This window comes from Vicugna pacos, chromosome 25, assembly GCF_048564905.1.
Source record: "Vicugna pacos chromosome 25, VicPac4, whole genome shotgun sequence".
NCBI lineage: Eukaryota > Metazoa > Chordata > Mammalia > Artiodactyla > Camelidae > Vicugna > Vicugna pacos.
In genome coordinates, this window is record NC_133011.1 from 27,194,422 (window position 1) to 27,215,320 (window position 20,899).

At 31.3% G+C, this 20,899-nt stretch overlaps 1 protein-coding gene and 1 long non-coding RNA gene across 2 annotated transcripts in view; one reads left to right on the forward strand and one right to left on the reverse strand.

The window, feature by feature from the left end:
- Nucleotides 1-20,899, reverse strand: part of TMEM65 (transmembrane protein 65) — a 41,185-nt gene that overhangs the window by 9,602 nt on the left and 10,684 nt on the right. The window contains exons 2-3 of the mRNA XM_006211402.4: nucleotides 5,620-5,664; nucleotides 2,474-2,541 (exon numbers count right to left, since the gene is read on the reverse strand). Of these exons, the coding sequence (XP_006211464.2) occupies nucleotides 2,474-2,541; nucleotides 5,620-5,664 (113 nt within the window). The remainder of the gene's footprint in view (nucleotides 1-2,473; nucleotides 2,542-5,619; nucleotides 5,665-20,899) is intronic.
- On the forward strand, nucleotides 1,464-10,965 carry LOC140689305 (uncharacterized). Its single transcript, XR_012064209.1, has 3 exons — nucleotides 1,464-1,514; nucleotides 5,799-5,911; nucleotides 10,851-10,965. It is a non-coding gene; the product is annotated as an uncharacterized lncRNA (long non-coding RNA).

Genomic DNA, 20,899 nt, shown 5'->3' on the forward strand with positions numbered 1-20,899 from the left:
TTTAAAAAACTATGAAATCAAAAGGTTGGTATGAACAGCAGCCAACAATAAAGGTCAAATCTACTACCAGACGTTATACAGGATTTGCTTTTCTGACTACAATTAGGGTAGCAGCCAAGAGAGTATACCTAACAGGAAAAACATCAAATGGTATGACAGGAAAGAAGAATCAAATAATATCTTGACTTAATATCTTCCAACAGTCACAGCCATCCTATAATGTTAGAAGGCAATCAGCATTAAAAAAAAAAAAAGGTGAAAAACATTCTTAAGATAATAATGTTCTTATTTCTCTTTTCATAGATTCTATAGTTATATAATTTATGAATTTTAGTCTCAGCAGTCTATTAAAAAGCCTGCTTGGAAAATTTCACTGTTCCTGAATTATTCTGCAAATTTTTCACAGGATAATGTCTTTACCACACCTATTAATCAGGTTTAAAACCAGTGGTTTAAATATTTAATTCAGTACTATATGAATTAAAAAAAAACTAGTGATAAGTCTCAGAAACTTTTCAATATAAACTAGAAAAACAAATATTACTGAATTAGAGTGAACCACCTCAGGGCCTGGAAAAGTAGTCCACTATCAGTGATACTAATGAGACACAGGCCTGAGTAACACAAAACAGGAACGATATTACAATAATTTGACTCTAGAAAGTTGGTGTTCTGTTTGTTTTGTTAGTAGCTGTATTAAAATACAGATATCTGTTACTTTAGATATTTATTTCAAAGAAATAGTAAGACCATACTGTGAAGGTTTTATCGTTTTATCCAGGATCTAAGAAGCTACACAGTTTCCCTATTCTGATATCTCTTCAAAATCTCTGTGCACCCCTCTTTATGTAAAATATATCATCACAATACTTCTCTGTAGCAAGGATAGTCTTTCATCATTTGACTATCTGAGATCTGCCCAAGTGAGATGAAAAAAGTGAAGATTATTAAGATGGTAGAATGAGGGGTACTAGCTGTCAATAAAGAGAATCTAAAATACTGAGTGTAAACTTGAAAGAAATACTTGGCACAGAGAAGCTTTAACTCAATCGATTCAAGAACATACCAAGTCTTAAACTACAGATTATAAATTCATCACAATGGAGTTTTCATTACAATTAGATTTTATTTACATTAACTATTTAAGTAATCTAACCATCTCAAGATTTCAGTAATTTCAGAAAAGGTAGTGTGGTATGGTTGAATAAGTTTTTGTATTCACAGATACATAAATTAGCCAACTTGATTCTTATATATATATATTAGGAAAATATCATAATCAGTCAAAAAAACCAGCATTTTGCAATTATATTTTAGAGGCGCTTACCAGACTACTCTGCTAAAGAATTATCCACCCAATGGGTGCTTATCACCTTCAAATTATGTGCATGCTACAGTATCTTCTGTGACCATTTATAAAGTAAGATACCTTCCTGCTGTGTGAACCCTGTTTCCTTAACCAGGTGAATGGCTAGACTTTCTGGATATCTGATCCCCATCAACCTGGACATAAGGTGAGACAATATAGTAAAGAAAACCATTCTTGAGTGAACCAATTTTAGATATTCTTTAAGCAAATTTTATAATCTATACAATGTAAATTATACTTTTATCCCTATTTTGAAACCAAATATTCTATTTAAATCCATCTGTAGTACACATGACCTCCAAAACACCAAAACAAAAAACAAAAACAACAACAACAGAAAAACCCTGGCATCTCCCAAATATACTCTCTTCACTTTCAATAATCCTAAAATCATTCCCTTTTTTTTGAGCAGTCTCCCACCCAATACATAGAATTTACAGAATTTTTTTTTAAAGTTAGAGTCAGTGAAGAGAAGTAGACAGAGCACTGGGAAGTTACAGAAGACCTGCATTTTAATCATGGACTTTTACCCGACTTTTTAACCTGGACCCATATTGGTATCTATTGAGAAAAGGAGTCACAGAACAGTTAGAAAGGTAAAGCAGCCATCCTGAGATGAAACAATACTTTTAAGAAATTTCTTTAAATTAAAATGACTTCAGCAAAAGAGAACTTTTTAACACTAAAATGGAACAAAGACTGAAGGGTTTATTATTCCCAGTATTCTGAATACCTTCAGGTTAAATGGATAGACTATGTATCAAAACACCCTTTTAAACATTTTGTATGGGAAAACTGGACAAGGAACTAATTAAATAATATACATGTGATGAGAACCGCCGATACAATTTTAAGAACATCAGAAAATTTTACATACTTCTTTCTTTAATAAAAGTGTTGAAACAGAACAGGATAATATAGACCCAATAAATAATGTGTTTATTATTGTCAATGCTTTACCAAAAGTCATAATGATTAATAGATACGATGCCTTAGAAGTGATGTTAATGAAAACTTTATAGCTAAAATATGTAAACTATTAGGAAAATTTAGACCACATTAATTTCTTTATTAACTCAAAATAGAAGGGTTGAAAGAACTTACTGCAACAATCATAATTGCATTATCCAAAAAGCCAAACCCTATGAAAGGTATCGCATTGTGGATGAATACTGAAAAACATCAAAAACAGAAAAATATATTTTAAGATTTCTATAATTTTAAAATGACAAAAAACAGACCATATGATTAAAGTCTCATAAATAGATTTGATTAAGTTTTGAAATTTCCTTTTCATTCTCCACAGCCAAAAGATTCTGCTTCTGCTATGTTTAGATACTTGGTAGAAGCTATACAGGGGGAAAAACAAAATAAAAGACACGTAACACATAAAATTAACTGTGTTAGGCTTTTGTGTTTTCTTACTGGCAATACCCACACACACACACACACACACACACACACACACACACACACACACACATTACATACAGTTAATGGCAGAACAAATAAATACATATCATGAGTACCATGCTTTACGTGTAAATTACTACTGACATCAATTTCTTTCCTTCTTAGACCTAAAGACTGTTATCATAAAATTGATCTCCATATTAGAAATAATAGAAGATGTCCTGAATCAATTTCAGGGAAGTTATCTGGTCACTTTTTCTCACTAAACAATTTTTTAAACAAATGTTAGAAAAATGTGACTATCTCATCCATATTAGACATCTGTGTTCAAAGTCTTCTTTCCCCTTCAACATACCAGTATCCCTGAATGCTTTCACAAACTAAAACAAACAATATCTGATTTAAATAAAAATGTAACTTGTCTTGTTCCTACCAAAGGCACACCTTATCTCATCTATCTAGTACATAATCTGAATGATCTGAGAAAACAGAAGTGTAACTAGGGAGAACAAATATCTAATATTTATATATTTTATATATTTAGCCTCATTTTTTTTCATATTTGTACCTTCAGCAATTGCAGAGTGCCTAGTGCATTGATGCTTAATAAACATTAGTTAATTAAGTTGAGGACCACTAACCTGGAAAGGAAGAGAATTCCAAATTAAGAGAATTGAAGGAAGACTGTGAAACAGACTGAAATCTGGGGAGAGTTAAGACTTTATTCTAATTAATCTATAAATCTGCCAAGGTATAGTCAACATCTGTTCAACTGAGGACTTTTTTTACATAAACATCAAAGCTCTCAGTTTTACATCACATCCAAAAAATAATCCTTTAAATCAGTTACTTACATATGTATTCAGTGACTTTAAAATCTTTTTTCTTTTAATGCAGTTAAGTCTCCAGAAAGTATAATTAAAATACAATCAAGAAGTTACAAAAATTTGATATTACTATAGTGAGTTATGCACCTATCAGGGAAGGTTAATAAGCAGTAAAACAAAGAACATTTCTACATACAACCACTACCAAACACTAAGATCAAGAGAAAATAGTATATATCCTACGTCATTTCAGATTTCTTCTTTTTATCACATAAGAATGTCCCAGGTAAAAGGCAGCATCTTTTTAATTATAAAGTATATTATTTTAAATGCTATGAAAGATGATAAAAGTCAAATGGCACATTAATGAAATGGAACTTTGAGGGGGGTTAAATTAAGGAGTCTAGTCCTAATTATTGACTTTTTGCCTAGATTTAGCTGCTCAATGATCAGACATTCAAAATATTGTAATAATCAACTTCTAAAACACATACACAACTTCAAGAATATAATACAAATTTGATAAGTCAAAAGAGTATAATGAAAACTTAAAAATTCAGTGAATGAAACATTTACAGTGAAGAGAGAGCTACTTAAATATATATCTGGAAAGAAGACTCCCCAGTAATCTTCTCAATTGTCTTTGAAATGAAAATATGGAAAAGTAACTATGAAACCTTTGGGATTATTTAACATTTGGGGGTTAATCTGATGGCATCTCTGAAAGTGGCTAGTTATAAATATCTTAAAATTAGGCCTTAAGTTTATTAAACTAAGTAAGACAGACTAATTGCTATCTTAGTAAAAAGTTGGTTAAGTAAAACGAAGGCACGTTGTTATACTAATTACCTTGAACTATAAAATATATATCATGTTTTGATGTTTAGACCTAAATAAATGTATCCTATAAATAAAACTTTATTTTTAACCCAAAGGAAAAACATAATTTTCAAAAAGTTAAATAAACATGTACTGAGCACTCCACTGGGAATCTGAGACACAAAGATACTTGGTTACCAAGTCCTCAAGAAGTTTGGGTATGATAACATAGCCATATAAACAGTTAATTCCAATAAGACCCCTCACAATGATAACAGCACTATATAGTGCTATGGAAATAAATGAATCTAGGTGAAGGATCAGGAAAGATTACCTGGGAAAAAAAAGTCTTAAAGAATTCTTAAATTGTCTTGGGATCTGGAAAAAGTTACTTATTTCTAACAAACTATATCGTACCTCTGAGAGAAAAAAAAGATTAAAAAGAACTGGCTATTAAATTTTAATTATATAAGTTTGCTCTCCAGTAAGTAATGATATCCTACCAATTTGTGATTTCTTCAGTTTCCTTTGGGAAATAATTATTCTATAATTCAGTAGTTGTAAGCAAATCACATCTAATATTTAACTTTAACTTACAACCTTTTCAAATTCACTGCACTGTTAAGTAATTCTCTTCTTCCATTGTCTCTATAATAAGACCCCAAACTGTTTTACATGCCTTTGGTGTTAGCCCTTGTATATGTATTCCAATCATAACAGAGTAAAGAAAGCACACCCGCAGCATTGTAAGGTTCTTCTTCCTGGTGGCTTAAAATTAACTTTATTTACTTTCTTCATTATTACAAACAGCAAGTCAGTGCATTTTCTTCACCAGAGGAAACAGCCTAGAAATTATAGTTCTGAAATTACCCAACTGAAATCCAAACTAAAGTAAACATACCCTTATTCCCGGGAATTAAGAAAATCTCTACTATAAGTATAATTCTATTTCTATATGGTAACAATATTTAAACAATAATAGATATATGGTTAACAATCTCAGAAATTCCATAATATTGTAATATGTCTTAAGCCAAGTATATAACTTTTTGCTTAGGCATAACAAATAGGATAATCCACTCCATCTGAACAATTTAATTTACTGGCTCTTCTGTACTAATAATGAATGACACAGTTATTTCAAGTCCAAAAGATAGATGTACAAATATTTAACAATTATAGAACAATTACCATATCTCAGCTGTCCTGGGGTAGGTGGTGCAGCTTCCAATTTTTCTAAAGGGGGAAAAAAAGGGTGTTGGGCAAAAATTAGTCAATACAGCATGTTTTCTTTTTTATTACAATGAAGAAAATACCAGCAGATTTACAAAGTGAGAGAATATCTGAGTGTATTTATAAATTATCTTTAGGTTAATGGACCGAAGTTATCCAAACAGAAAATATTACTTGGTATGGATTAAACTGGCTAAAAAACAAGACAGCTTCAGCAGTTACAGGCCTCCCATGGACCCTACAGCCCTAGGTAAATAATTTGCTTTTTGGTTTTTTGTTTTTCAAGTCCTTGCATCTATATAATAAGACTGTTTGCATTAATTACAGTAAAAAACAAACAAAAAAACCTTCAGAAATGTAGCTACCCTTCTCTAATATGGCAACCCTAGATGACTTAAGAAATATATACCAAACAGAATGTGAAAATGAATGTATGTATATTCATGTATGACTGAAAAATTGTGCTCTACACCAGAAATTGATACAACATTGTAAACTGACTATAACTCAATAAAAAAGAGAAATATATACCAAAAAAAACTGATAGCAGAAAAAAAGGATATTCAAACAGACCTCGATGTCCTTTAAAAATAGGAAAATAATATTTTTAAAGCAATGTATTACAACAATGACTTCAACAGGTTGTGTTCTGTTCCTTAAGTAATATCCTTTGATAATATACTAAATGTTCTGAGTTTTGAAACCTATAGTACTGGATTATATAGAATATTCTACACAGTAAAATGCCCCCCAAAAAGTAGCATTAATTCAACAAATGGCAATATATTATTTATAATATATGTAATAATAAACACACAGTTTTCCCAGATATATATATCAAAGTAAGTATCTTCAAGTGCCATCATTAAATCTAAAAATTAACAATTATTACAAAGAAGCAACCTACCTAAATCTCATAACAATAACCATCTCACCCATTTGTACAAGTAAAAGAATAAGCTATGGTAAAATAGCAGAGAACTCTACCTTCTTTTTCCTCATCAATCCAACAGAATTAATTGATAACCTATAGAGATGACCCCAAACCATGGATTAGTCTGATCTAAAAATTCAGTACAACAAAATTGTCCAAGGAAATACATTACAAACTGGATATACATTTTGTAAAATATTTATTTGTAATGTATGACAGCATTAAAAACTGAAGAATTTCGTTTAAAAAAAGTGAGAAGCAAATTAATCTCCATTAATAAGCTATATAAAAAGGAGTATGATTCATATTTATAAATGGTATTTTACTAAAATAGTAGCATAATGGCTTTACAATAAGAATATACTAACACCTAGAGTTTAGTCAATTATCGTATTACTCAGAAAGTTCTAAGAATGCAGGTTTAAGTTTTGTTTTTTTCCTTTTTTAGAAGAGTTAAGAAATGAAGATATTCTAAAACTTTGTAGAATCGTATATCTGCTTAGAATATATTCTCCATTCTTTGACTACCACTATTACCTCAAAATCTACTTTGAAGGCATGCAAATGGTTTTCCAAATTTTTAACAAAAAATATGGTACCACTGTACTCCACAGAGTTTTCCAGTGAAGTAAACATGCAAAAGTGGTTACATACCAGAACTATTTGCTAGTTGCATTACTCTCATCATCACTACAGTTCTGACACTGTGAGGAGAAGTCCTTGTCAGTTGACTGGAACATCTTGAAATACCTAAAAATTCAACAAGCAGGACCTTCCCAATATAATGAGAATATACAGAGTCCTTGCTTTTACTTCTTCAAATCCCCTACATATTGAGCAAAATATTTAAAATATTTTACAACTCCTAAGACAAAAGGATAACGGCTAGGCAAATGTATAATGTGTAGCAGTAAAGAGGAAAAAATCAAATAATGTAGTCAAATTCCTAATCTTTCTTTCCAACTATGCATAAGGACTAAAAAATTAAAGGTAATGAAAAAAATAACTTTTTTAAAGAGAGAGAAAAGAAAGAAATATAAAGTAAAGGAGATAGAGCAAGGAGGAAAACCACTGGCATAGAGATTAAAGTAAAATCAAAGCATAGATTCTGCCTCCTGCTTCATAAAGAAATTAAGGAGTAATAAGAGGAAACATGAAAGTAACATTTCCTAGAAAGTGGAAATTTTATTGGAAAGTATCCATCAAAAATTGTGAATCATAAACTGATCATTTTGAGGACTCTGACATTATAAATTATCTTCTTTCCTATATTAACTGAATGAAAACAAAATATGTATCAGAAGTAAAATAAACATGAGATGTATAATACACAACAGTACTCAACCTTGGAAATAAATCCAAGGTTTCAGTAATCCATTCAAGTTTTTAAATGTTATGGTGCTAATATAACCTAATTACCCCCCACAACACACACACAAAGTATAAGTAAAAGATAAAAAGACGCCTTTTTAAAAAAATTTTTTTAAATTTAAATTATTTTAAATAATAATAAATTTAAAAATTTTAATTAACTGGATAGGCTTAAAAACAAAATGGAGGTGACAGAAGAAACAGCTAATGAACATGATGATAAATTGGCAAAATTACCCAATCTGAAAACAGAATAAAAGGATTGAAAACTAATAAACCAAATCTCAAGGACCAGTGGCTAAATATCAAAAGGTTAATATATGTATAACTGAAGTTCCAGAAGGTGAGGAGAAAGAGAAGAGCCAAAAATTTTTGAATAAATAATGGCTAAAGCTTTTCCAAACTTGGAGAAAGACAAAAATTTCAAAAGATTCAAGAAATTCAGTGAATCCCTAGTAGGATAAAAATGAAGAAAGGCAACAATAAAGAAAAAAACAGTGAAAAGCAGTCAGGAAAAAATGACACACTAAGGAAAGGAAAACAGTAATTTGAATATTCTGAAAACTACATCCAACTATACAATTACTTTCACTGTTAATGGACTGAACAATCCAATTAAAAGTCAGAGATTGTCAAAAAATGGATAAAAAAGCAAGACTTGCTGTATGATAGCTGCAAGAATTACATTTAATAGGTTGAAAGTAAAATGAATAGTAAGAGATAAACTACATAAACAGTAAGCTTATAAATGCTGGAGTGACTATATTAACCACAGATAAAGACAAAGTATTACCAGAATCAGGGACATTTCAAAATGATTAAAGAGTTCATCAAAAGGCATGATAACAATCTGTTTATGCCTACTAACTTCAAAATACATGATGCAAAATCTGACAGAATTAAAGGGAAAAGAAGCACTTCCACAATCACAATTGGAGACATAAAAGTCTCTCAGCAACTGACAGAAAACTGGGGGAAAGTATCGGTAAGAAATCAGATTACCCAAATAACATTACCAACCATCTTGATCCAACTGATATTCAGACATCTATAGCCAACAGCTACAGACAGAATGTATATTCTTTTCAAGTGCAGATGGTACATTCATCCAGATAAACCATTTGCTGATCCATAAAACATGTGTTAATAAATTAATGATTTAAATTGTAAAGAATATGTTCTCTGAGCAATAACAATAAGATACCTAGGAAAAAATCTGGAAAATAAATAACATCTTCTAAATACATGGGTCAAAGAAGAAATGAAAAAGGAAATCAGAAAATAAGTTTTAAACTGAATAACAATGAAAATACAACATGTCAAAATTTGTGGGATACAGATAAATGAACACTTGGAGGGAAACTTCTAGTTTTAAGTACTTATACTAAAAAGAAAGGTCTAAAATAAATGACCTATGGTCTTAAGAAGCTCAGAAAAAAAAGAGTAAGGTAAGTAAAGTAGTAGAAAGAAGAAAATAATAACAAGTAAAGCTGAAATCAATGAAATAAAAAAAAACAATTTAGGATATAGAAAAAGCCAAAAGTTGGTTCTTTGAAAAATCAACAAAATTAATAAACCCTTAGGTATACTGCTCAAGAAAGAGAGAGAAAACACAAATTACTAATATTAGAAATGAAACAGGGAACATCAGTACAGATGCTACAGACACTGTAAGAGACTATTATGAATAATTCTATGCCAACAAATTCCACAACTTAGATGAAATGGACAAATTCCTTGAAAAATATAACTTACCAAAACTGATATATGAAAAAAAATCTGAATAGCTCTATCTAATAGCAAAATCAAATTTGTTACCAGGCAACTTTCCGTAACATTGACATTAAAAAGCCCTCCAGGCCCAGACAGTTTCACTGTGAGTTATACCAAATATTTAAAGAACAAACAGCAATCTTAGAGAAATTTACAAGCTCTTTCAGAAAAAAAAAAAAAGAGGAAATATTTCCCAATTCATTTTATGAGGCCAGAATAGTACTAAAAATAAAAATAAAACCTAACTAAGAACTTATAAAAAAGATAAAACTACAGACCAATGTTCCTCATGAACACAGACAGAGAAATACTTAATTTAATGATAACTGTTTTGCTTTCCCAAAGTGGCAATAGACAAACATAATAGTGGCCAAAAAACAACTAACATCCAGACTTCTTACATTTTTCCCCTTCTCAGATATTTCTCATTGTTTTAAGGAGAAGTTGCTTTTAATAGGGTTCCATGTTTAGAAATACATAGGTTAGGAAAATTATCTGCAAGTATTTGTGAGATAATATTTACATATAGACCTTTTTTCCTTTTGATTTCACATTTAAAAGTCTTAGCTGGAGGGAGAATAAATAAGACCAGATAGTTGTTGCAAACTGCTAATTTATACTGTATCAAATCAAATGAAAATTATTTGAAATGAAACTATCTCTTCTTCTGATCTGTCCTTGAGAACTTAAACATATTCAATTATAGTAATGAAGAGACAAATCTTCTCCAAATAAAAAAAATCCTAGAAATTCATTACAAATCCTAAAAACATAAGAAAACACTTTGCATGTTTAAATAAAAATTTTTTTAACACTTTCAACATTTTTTTCTTCTTGCTTCAGTAACTCAGGAAGATTAAAGAAAACAATTGAAAACATTTAACTTCACTTTTATTAAATGAAACTCTAATTTTTTAGAATGTACGAAGAATGAGGTATTCCAGTTAATTTTCTAATTAGCTAAAGTAACCAAAAAACTGATGTAGCTTATAAAATACTGTTACTATCTAAGTAATATTGAATGTTTTTTAGAAGAAATATTTATTTAATAAATTGGAATATTATAGTGCATCAGAATCTTCATTTTAATGCTCAGTTATTATCCATTTAGGAAATCTAAAACTGATGGGCACTGTCACATAAAAAAGAAATCAGAAGAGAATCAGAAGAAAACACAAATTAAGACTTTTTCCTCCTATTTCAGGAATAAAAATATATTTAATCCAGCTGTACTTTATAGTTTGTTATTAAATTTTAGTATGTATATTTGTTTTACACTGTATTCACTTAAAAAGGGGGGAGCTGAATTAGGAAGAGAAAGACTAAGGCAGAAATGAGAAACAGAACAAGGTAAGAAAAGCAGATGAGGAACAAATGTAGTTTTTTTTTAAAAGGATAAAGTTTTTTTTTGAAGAGAGTCTCAGAGAGGGCCACACAAGAAAGAGACTCCCTAGATCTGGGGCATGAGTTGCTGGGAACTGTTTTTTTTCTAGATCCTCTCCTATGTTTCTTTGCTGATCAGCCATTGGGTGGTTGAAACTTGACACGCTGGGATCAGATTCCCTTGTACACACAGATGCCTCTTAATACATAACACAATGCTAAGCACTATGGGAAAACCAGGTGAATGGAAAACATCTCCAGCTGTGCCAGGGGTTCCCAGGTTTTGCTGTAGGACACAGATCTAAAGGTTTCCATATCCCAGGCCATGTTTTAAAAGTTTATGTTAAAATAAATTCCTGATCAATTATTTAACACTGTCTTAAAAAAACAAAAACCCAAAACCCAAAACCAAAACTTAATATGGCATCTGATGAGAGAGGAAATTGGCTAACTGTAGGCTCTAATAAGCTGAATTCCAGTTAATATTTTTTTTAACTCCTGTACTGAAAAATTAACAATAATAGTTTTCTGATTGGTAAGATTAAGAAGCAGCTTTTCCTAGGACATATATTTGGGACGGTACTCCTACAACCAAGCCTATACTACACTACTTCAATGACCATATGACTTCTAACCATAGAAGAATAAATATTACCATTTTAAAGCTCATAGTTGCTTTAATTCTGAAAAATTCCTACTAGGTTTTACCAAAATGTTTTAGAATACTTCATAACTAAGTTGTAACTTATATATTCAAATATTTTTATCAGTACTATAAACATACTAAAATTTACCTTTATATTAATGCTTACAATAAAGTAGAAAATTCTTTTAAGTTGTGCTTTTCAGGAATACACAACATGCAAGTTTTAGAATAGAACCTCCGAGAATAGAACAACTGCCTGCAAGCTAACCACACAATGACGTGTGCCTTTGTGCTTCTCAGTCAAAACTGATTGCTACAGTGGAAATTTACTGCAAACATCTTACATTAAACAAGCCACATTTATATATACACATATACATAATTTATACAACATTTATTTATTCATATTTACATATATCAAAAGGATGAGAATATTGAGATTTTTTAACTTAAGAGGAATCTTTAAGTAAAAATTAGAAAATAACAATTAAAATAACTAAATTCCTTTGGTTTTATCTAAAGGAATAAATTACATTTTTCAACTAAGAAGGTTATACATATTTATTATAGAAAGTTAACAAAATTCAGAAAAACAACAAAAAAATTAAAATCACCCATAATTTATCAGAAATAAACATTTTGATGTATTATCCTTCAATCTTTTTTTCTATAAAGAGGTATACACAAAATTGTATTCTGCCGTTATCACAAAGCACTATATGTTGAATATTTTCCCTTTAAATTTTTTAAGACAATAATTTTTTGGTGATATTTTATTTCATCATATGATACATATTTAGTGTAATACCCTATGACTAGATATTTATTCTTTATTCTTTTTCACATTTACAAATAACACATATATATATAAACCTGTACCTAAATCTTTTTATGTTTCCCTGAAAGTTCTTTAAGGTAGATCCCTAAATGGCACTATTAAGTTAAAAAAAAAAAAAGGCATAAATTTAAACATTCTAAAAATTTTGCAAAATTTCTCTCAGAAAAAGTATGTCAAATTACTCCCATCTTGTTGCATTTTTTTTTAATGTTACACTTTACTAAAAATGTTTTTGGAACATAGGTAAAATGTCACTAAATAAATTCTTGAAAAATGTTTCCAAGCCCCAATCAATTGCCAAGTTATTTCAATTGGCAAAAGATTCCAATACAACAAATAGGTAGGGCAGGTCAGAGGGGTTATTATAAAATTTAATTAACTTGTATATCCCTCCTTAATTATAGTTCCCCTTAAAAATAATTTAAAAAAAAACTTCAGTCCAATATTAACAAGTGTTTCTAGAATATCTTTAGAATAAGCTACGTCTGGTGTATTTCTTTTTTAAATAAGTTATGCTACCAAGAAGTGCATCTTAAATTGAAAATCAAAATACTCTGGGAGAAGAAAATAAGTGAACACCTATAGTATCTACATTTTAGTCTCCAATATAAAACAAAATGTGTTTACAATAGTGGTGCTGGAAAATAAAAATTACATCCCTTGACATATAGAGTGAGTTTTATTATATTATTTAATAAAAACTATAATTTGTCATTTTCCTTGTTAAACCTTCCATTAAATTCAACCATACTTTACAAAGTATAAATCCAAACTTGAAACAAAAGAAAATCTGAAAAACAAAGAGAAAGGTCTTATATTCTATCACGCTTTCATGGCAATCATAATTCTAATGTGGTAACTTATTTCAGTCTATTACCATGGGTGTAAACATCAATATAAGATCATAGATCAAGGGGAAAATTCAGAATCATTTATAATAGACAGTAAGAAAAGTACCAAAGCAACATAACCCTGAAATAACACAAAAGGAGCAATTTATTGCACACCATCCCTTTCATTACAAAAAACTCAATACTCTTTCTGATCTTTTGACCACCTAGTATTTGTTCTAGGCCCCATCCCAGCATCTTCCCTGAGAAATTACAGGAAGTAGCCTTGGCAACACAAATACAATTTGGCCTAAAAAGAGATTTATGAAAAGAATAGAGACGAAACCATTATGTTTAAGCAACAATTATGTGACTACAAGTTTCAGTTACCCATATTTCTAAACATCTGAATAACTGCTTAGACTTTTAATAGAACCAAAAGTTCCAATGGGTAAGGTTAAATTTACAACAAATACATAACACATTAAAGAACACAAACTTAAAATGCAAACCATGCTGTATGCAAAATAATTTAAGCAAATCATATTAAATGTCCAAAAAATCAAACATGCGCCAAAGGAGTTTATAAAACTATGCAGCAATAATTTTTAAAAGAAGCAAATTAATATGGCTAATGTACTTATAAAAACTGACATTCCAAATTAAAAAATAAAATACTTTAGAAATTGAAAGCAACTTAATTTTTTAACTTAGTAAATTTCAACAGGTCTTGTTTTATAAAATAAGACTATTAATTATAAAAGGACCTTTTAGCTATTTTTAAAATACATGCTTTAGCTAAGACCAAAAAAGAAAGCATTTGAGTGTGATTTTGTAATTTTATTCGGCATTTAAAAGTTTACTGCAACATGCATATTATTTAGCACATAAATTTTTATGTAGATCATGTAATACTGTCACCACATTAACCTTCAGGGGAACATAACATGTGACCTGGGGCTTCACTGCAACCTAGACTGATATCTAGTTTACTTAAGGGCAACTAATCAATTCCTGGCGTGAGGCAGTCCAGTGTCATAACAGCTGAGGACAGGAGTTGCCCAGTAGTAATGATGAGGAAAGTGACAGTACCCAATTAATCATCACCTTTATTAACCTCATTACTGTAGTAACCTGTTAATTTTTTAACTGTGGCTTAAGAAACAGTAAATACTAGCTATACAGTAATTTATTTCCCTCATTTCAAGGTTTTTTTTTTTAAGGATAATCAAACATACTATTGATTTGTGGTTGCTTTTACACGTCTAACTTGTATACTTGAAACAATTTATACATTGCCTAACAGAGACTATATCCCTTCCCTTCCTTCATGCCAAAGGAAAACAGACAAGGAAAATAATTACCATACATAATAATTTCCCTTTTTTTAAAGGCTAAGATATTAAAACAACAGTACAAGTTTTTTTAAAAAACAGATCTTGTTACTTTTACTTATTAGGTATAGAGATAGTATGATAAAACTTTTAGTTAAAAAACCATGTAACTAAGTATATATAACAGGGATATATCATATTATAGATGGAGAGCTTAAAGTGAGCTAGAAAAAATAATAATTCACCTTGGAACATCATTAGTGTTTGATCTATCTGTGGATATAATGACATAGATTCCCCAGAAAATATTCATTTTAAGATAAAATTGCTTAATACTAGGAAGGAACAGAGATTTTTTTTTTTAGTCAATGAAGACTTTTTCCCTTTCAATCATTCCCCGTATAAGAAGCCCTTCATGGAATGTTAGAAGTGAAAGGATCCTTAGAAACAATCTGCCAATGGTTCTCAATATGGGGTAGTACCTCACCCTAGAAGGTGCTTGTAAATGTAGGGTTGTTTGGGGATGTGATAATGACTGAGAAATGCTACTGGCATTAGGGATTCTAAACATGCTACAATGCGTAAGAGAGTCTTTCATAAAGAATTATCATCCAGCCAGAAGCCAAGAGTATGCCCACTGAGAAATACTGACTTAATTCTCCATTTTGAATATCCAGCCACTCAGGTCCAGAGTAGTTAAGTGACTGACTTAAGGACACACAACTGGGTCTAGAACCCAGATTCTCATTTTCTTGTTCTACTTCTCTTTCAATGAGTAAATTCTCAATAGGAAGACATAGAAGAACCAAGAATCAATCATATGTAAAAGACATTGTCAAAACATTGGTCATGCATTAATATTTGAAATTGAAGTAAAACCACAATTAACTAAAATACTAATACCTTTTCAAATTGCCTTTTTTCTCTCTTAAGAAATCATTCCCTTTCAGATAAGTCATTTTCAAAACTCCATCAAAGTTAAAAGAAAGAGGAGGAAATCAACTAACTTATTAAGGTTACCAAATACAACATTTCTAAATGGGAAATTTACATGGTTTCTGGTTTCAGAGCAACTGGATACCCTATAGTCTAGTGCTAATCTCCCCTGCTAATACTGAATAAATTTATTACAGTGAAAAGAGCACTGAACTAAAAATCCAAAGACCTTGACACTAATCCCTGCTCTTATATATATATATCAGTTTCATGCTATATAAAATGAGTTTAGGTCTCTGGATCCTTTTTAGCTCTAAGATTCTGATTCTATATTTCTTCTTTATTGTATAACCAGTAGGATTTAAAAAAAAAATAGAGAGGTACCACCTAAACATTCATGTAGAAGCACACTGCAGTGCATTAGGGGGATACAACTAAAGACTGAGTCTCAAAAGGTGATCACTGAAAGGTTAAATCCTACTTTTAGTTTAGTTATTGTTCAGCAGAACCTTACCTCCTAGTAATGTAATTTGCCATCATACATAGAATAAATATCATTCCTTTCCCCTTACATTGTCCTAAAAATGAGAGCTATTTAAACAATCCAGAATAATTCACAATTAAAACTTTACTCTTCAAAAGACATTTTCACTAAACGTTTGACTTCTGCACACACAGAGATTAAAATTTTTCAATTTCAGAATTACATTAGAACTGGCAAAGCAGAGCAAACTAGGGGAATGTTGCAATGCACTAATATGTTAATATATACATACATGTGTGCATATGTGTATACACACACACACACACCCTAAGCCTCTACATTTCTTGGAGGTTCTCACAATCTAGTTTTTTGCTCTTGACAGTATACGTACAGCCTAAGAAAACCGAGTTATATTTACCCTTTATCCTTACAAAATTTCAATTGGTCCATAAAATATTTCTGATTCTTTTCAGTACATTGTGCTATACTTCTTAGGCAATGCATCTATTAAATAGTAATCAAAAAATAAAATATGGACAGAGAGACATTTATTTTCATTTCTTCTTCCCTCCTCCACCCCACACACACACGCACACTCAGCACAATTCCTTTACTACCACCACCACCACCACAGCATGCAACATAAGTTAGATACCAAGCTGCATGGAGACTGCATCTAAAAAAACCTTCATGAATGGCCCTAAAATGAACTTATATAAGGCTTTCAAACTATTCAAGGGTATATTTTTTAAATCCATATTCCTAAAGCTCAGTTACTTAAATACACTTTCCCTTTGCAATATTCTGAGGGTTTCCCTGTGTGTGGCCCTTTTGTCCTATTCATTCATCCTAAAGAAATTCAATCTTTGTTGCTTCCTATGTCTCACTTGTTATGGTTATTTCAACAACTTTTAAAATACGCTATTTAAATATAATTACATATAAGTGATTTTGTCTTTTGTTAAGGTCATAAATGTAATTCTTCAGTTAATTAAACATGCAATTATTAGTCCATCATATCTACAAGGTCTAGGGTTAGATAATAAAAATAAACATTCTGTAGATAGTCTAAAACACTGATTCAAAAAAAAAAAAAAAGAAAAAGAAAAAAGACTATCATTATAACCAAAGCACTCTATTTCAAACAAGCAAGAAGTTCTGTCAAACAGATGCTTTTCCACTTGCAATAAACATCTGACAAACAATCAATACTGCAAGATTGTACTATACCAAAACTATCAGGGGTCTCTGCTGATGATACCTCCTTCGCTCGCTTCACAATGGCAATCTCGGGTTTGGGATATCTGCCTGCTAAAAATATTTTCAAATCAATGTACTCAAGCAATTACATAAATAAAATATATGTAAATTTTAAAATGTTTACAAAATTTTGAAGTGAAACATACTAGAATATGGGCAGTCCTCACTTTGCACAGTAGTGTGGGGACATAAAATGACAATGCGAGCTGAAACCATTCAAAGCAATCTTAATGACCAACGGGAAAAAAATCACAGTTGTTGTATGACCTTTAAACTTTTTATTTCAAACCATTAAAAATTCTCTTACTAGCAGTTATAAATATAGAGGGAAATTTTTAAAATACTAAAACTGTTTCTGTACTATACTGTAATTTAAAATATAAGAAACACTAAGAAGTAATGTGTTTCATTTCTTTGCTAAAAAAAAAATCAAAAGTAGCTTCAATAGTGCTAGCACTCATTTTCTCATCATATAACTTACAGTATGGAGCAAGCATCTTTTCTACACCTTGGTGACCTGTCACACTCCTTTCTAAGTCTGAAATAGCTCACATTTTATCTTTCGTATTTTTGATACCATGAAATATCTCTGTGAGTGAATTTTTTAGCAGAGTCATTTCCCCTGGAACATCTTCATCCTTTTCATCACAGCCTCCTCACTTTCCTCATTTATGTCTATAAGTTTGCCTTCTCTTAGCTCCTCTGGCTGCCTAGCTAGTCTCTCAAATGGCAGCAGTTCAACAGCAGTGTGAACATTCCCACAGTCAGCTATTTCCTCTACAACCCCGTTTACATTTGATTAAAATTTCTCTTCAGCATTATCACTTTTAATTGCTTTGCTGCATTTTCATCTTTTTGGTCACTTCCCTTTTGATCATCCATTTTTAAAAAATGTCTTATAGGTTTATCACTGGGAGACAAGGAGGCAACACAGCTACATATTTTGCTGTCTATGTGTAAACTGAACAACAGATAAGTAGTGACAGATCACTGACAGACCATGAAAGAGTGGTATGATTAGTCATAATCATAATGCACAAAAGTTTTTACAGTGACTTGTGGCCTGAGGGGCTAGTAGCAAAGTTAATACTTCATGCAATTACTCACAGTTAATTATTGTGGTAAATAAAATTTGAACCTTGTTATGGACTGGTGTTATTTAACTAAAGCACAGTTACTAAAATTCATTCGTATGGGAACTGTATAAAGCAGGGACTGACTGCAATAAACAAAGAGAATCATTTAATAAAATGAGATAAATTTGATGGTGGTGATGGGATACAGGTGACATATAGGAGGAATGATCAAAAGAATAATTATACTAAAAAGATAATGGGAGTCAGGTATTTTTTCCATCAGAGAATAAAGTTAGGAATATAGAAAGATAAAAGCTAGAATGTACCCTGTGGTGGTGGATCAGAATTTGAAAAATTGTTATGAACTCTTATTTTATAATAGATGTAAACAGATGGAAAAATATAAATATATATGATATTTATTATGTATATAAATATATATATTCATATATTTACTAACTCTGTTCACTGTGGGGGCCTGGGACATCAACACACTGATAGCTATGAGCACACTTAATGTCCAGGTCTTGGTTTCTAAATGCCATTCCACACTGACAAAAACAGGGCTCACTACAGGAATGGCTGATTCCAGGGCCAGGGCAGGAAAAGTGTAAGATAAGCCTAGAACATCTTATGGTGCTAGAAAGTAAGGAAACGCTCAAAGAGTAATGGAAACACGTCAAAAAGACACAGAAGCCAGCTTGAAGGGGTTCCTACTGGTGAAATACGGGACTGTTAGAAGATCAAAAATAATAGTAATGAATTATAACCCATTAAATAGAATAAGAATCCATGTATATATATTGATACAAATTCATAACTTGAATAGTTGATGAGGAATGGGATATTTCATAGACTCAAAATATCTCTGCACAAAATATTAATTACAGAAAGGAAAACAGTAACTTTATAGTGGTAAGTCAGACAAATGTAACTTAGTCAAGTGTTCAAAAGAAATAGTTAACCTGGAAATGGTTAACATCATCAGAGACAAATCAAAATCATGAGCCAACTGATATTATTAGGATAAAAAAATATAAAATTACTTCTGTGATATTCCTGCTTAAGATCCATAACTGGAATCTCTTCATGAGGAAAGACACAAAACCAAACTGAAGTATACGTTACAAAATAACTGTCTGTACTCCTCCAAGGGATCAAAATAATGAAAGCCAAGGGAAAGATGAGAAACCGTTTCAAATAAAGGAAATTCTAAATGCAACATGTAATTTTGGACTGGATCGTTCTGCGGTAAAGGAGCATTATTGGGACAACTGGTGAAACTTGAATGACACGAGTGTAAGATGGTAGTAATGTATCCACGTTACACTGTGCCTATATAGGACAATGTTCTTGTTTGTAGGAAATATAAGCCAAAGTACTCTGGCCATAGCGGGCATTGTGGTGCAGTCGATCCTTAGCTGTCCGAAGTCCTTCCTGAGAGACAATCCTCCTGGGGAGCTGCCTCACCTGAGGCCCTGCCCCCTGCTCAGGGCAGTTCACATCCAATAGCTCATTTTCTCAGTGGTGGAGGCCCAGACCTCTCACCCAACTCAGGACAACACTGGAGGGTCATTCCTATCTCTAGAACTCTCCTCAGGTTCAGCTAAGGCTTCCACTAAGATCGTATCACTTTACTTCTACCTCTGCCCGAATCTGCTTTCTTCCCTTTCCTTTCTAAGGTGAGGATTCCAACAGCACTCCCGAAAAAACTGCCTGCCTTAGAGACTGCTTCTCAAGGAGCTTAGCCTGTGCCAGGGATGACAGGGCATCATGTCAGCTACTTACTCTTGAATGATTCAGGGAAAGGGAAAAAAGCTAACTGCTATACTTAATACTTTTCTATAAATTTTAGATTGTTTCAGAATTCTTTAAGTAATACAAAATTAAGTGGGGAAAGCACAGGAAGAGCAGGATGAAGAAAAGCAGAAGAAAAAAGTATGACAGAGGATTCTCTGAAGAAATGAGACTTAACCAATGGACAGCATATTCAAGGTTAAATGAACAAAAAAGAATATATCTATTCCACAGCATTTATTACTCAAAAGTGATCATTGCATAACTATAAAATCAGTGCTAACAATTCACATTTTTGGAATGTTTTTAAGAAGCCCCCTTGAGTAGAAAAAATGCTATGATAATTTTTTTAACCATAAGGTCTTTCTTACACATAAACATAAAATTCTGCCAGCTTACAAAATATGCCACATCTTACATTATCACTCTCACATCTGCTTGTCTGTTTCCTTTTGCAATTCAAGCATGCCAGAATTTATCTACATAACTTCAACTCTTTTTCACCTTAAAAACAAAAACACCTGCTATAACCTTGCTATTCAAAATACTGGTCCTGAATCACTGAATCACTAGGAA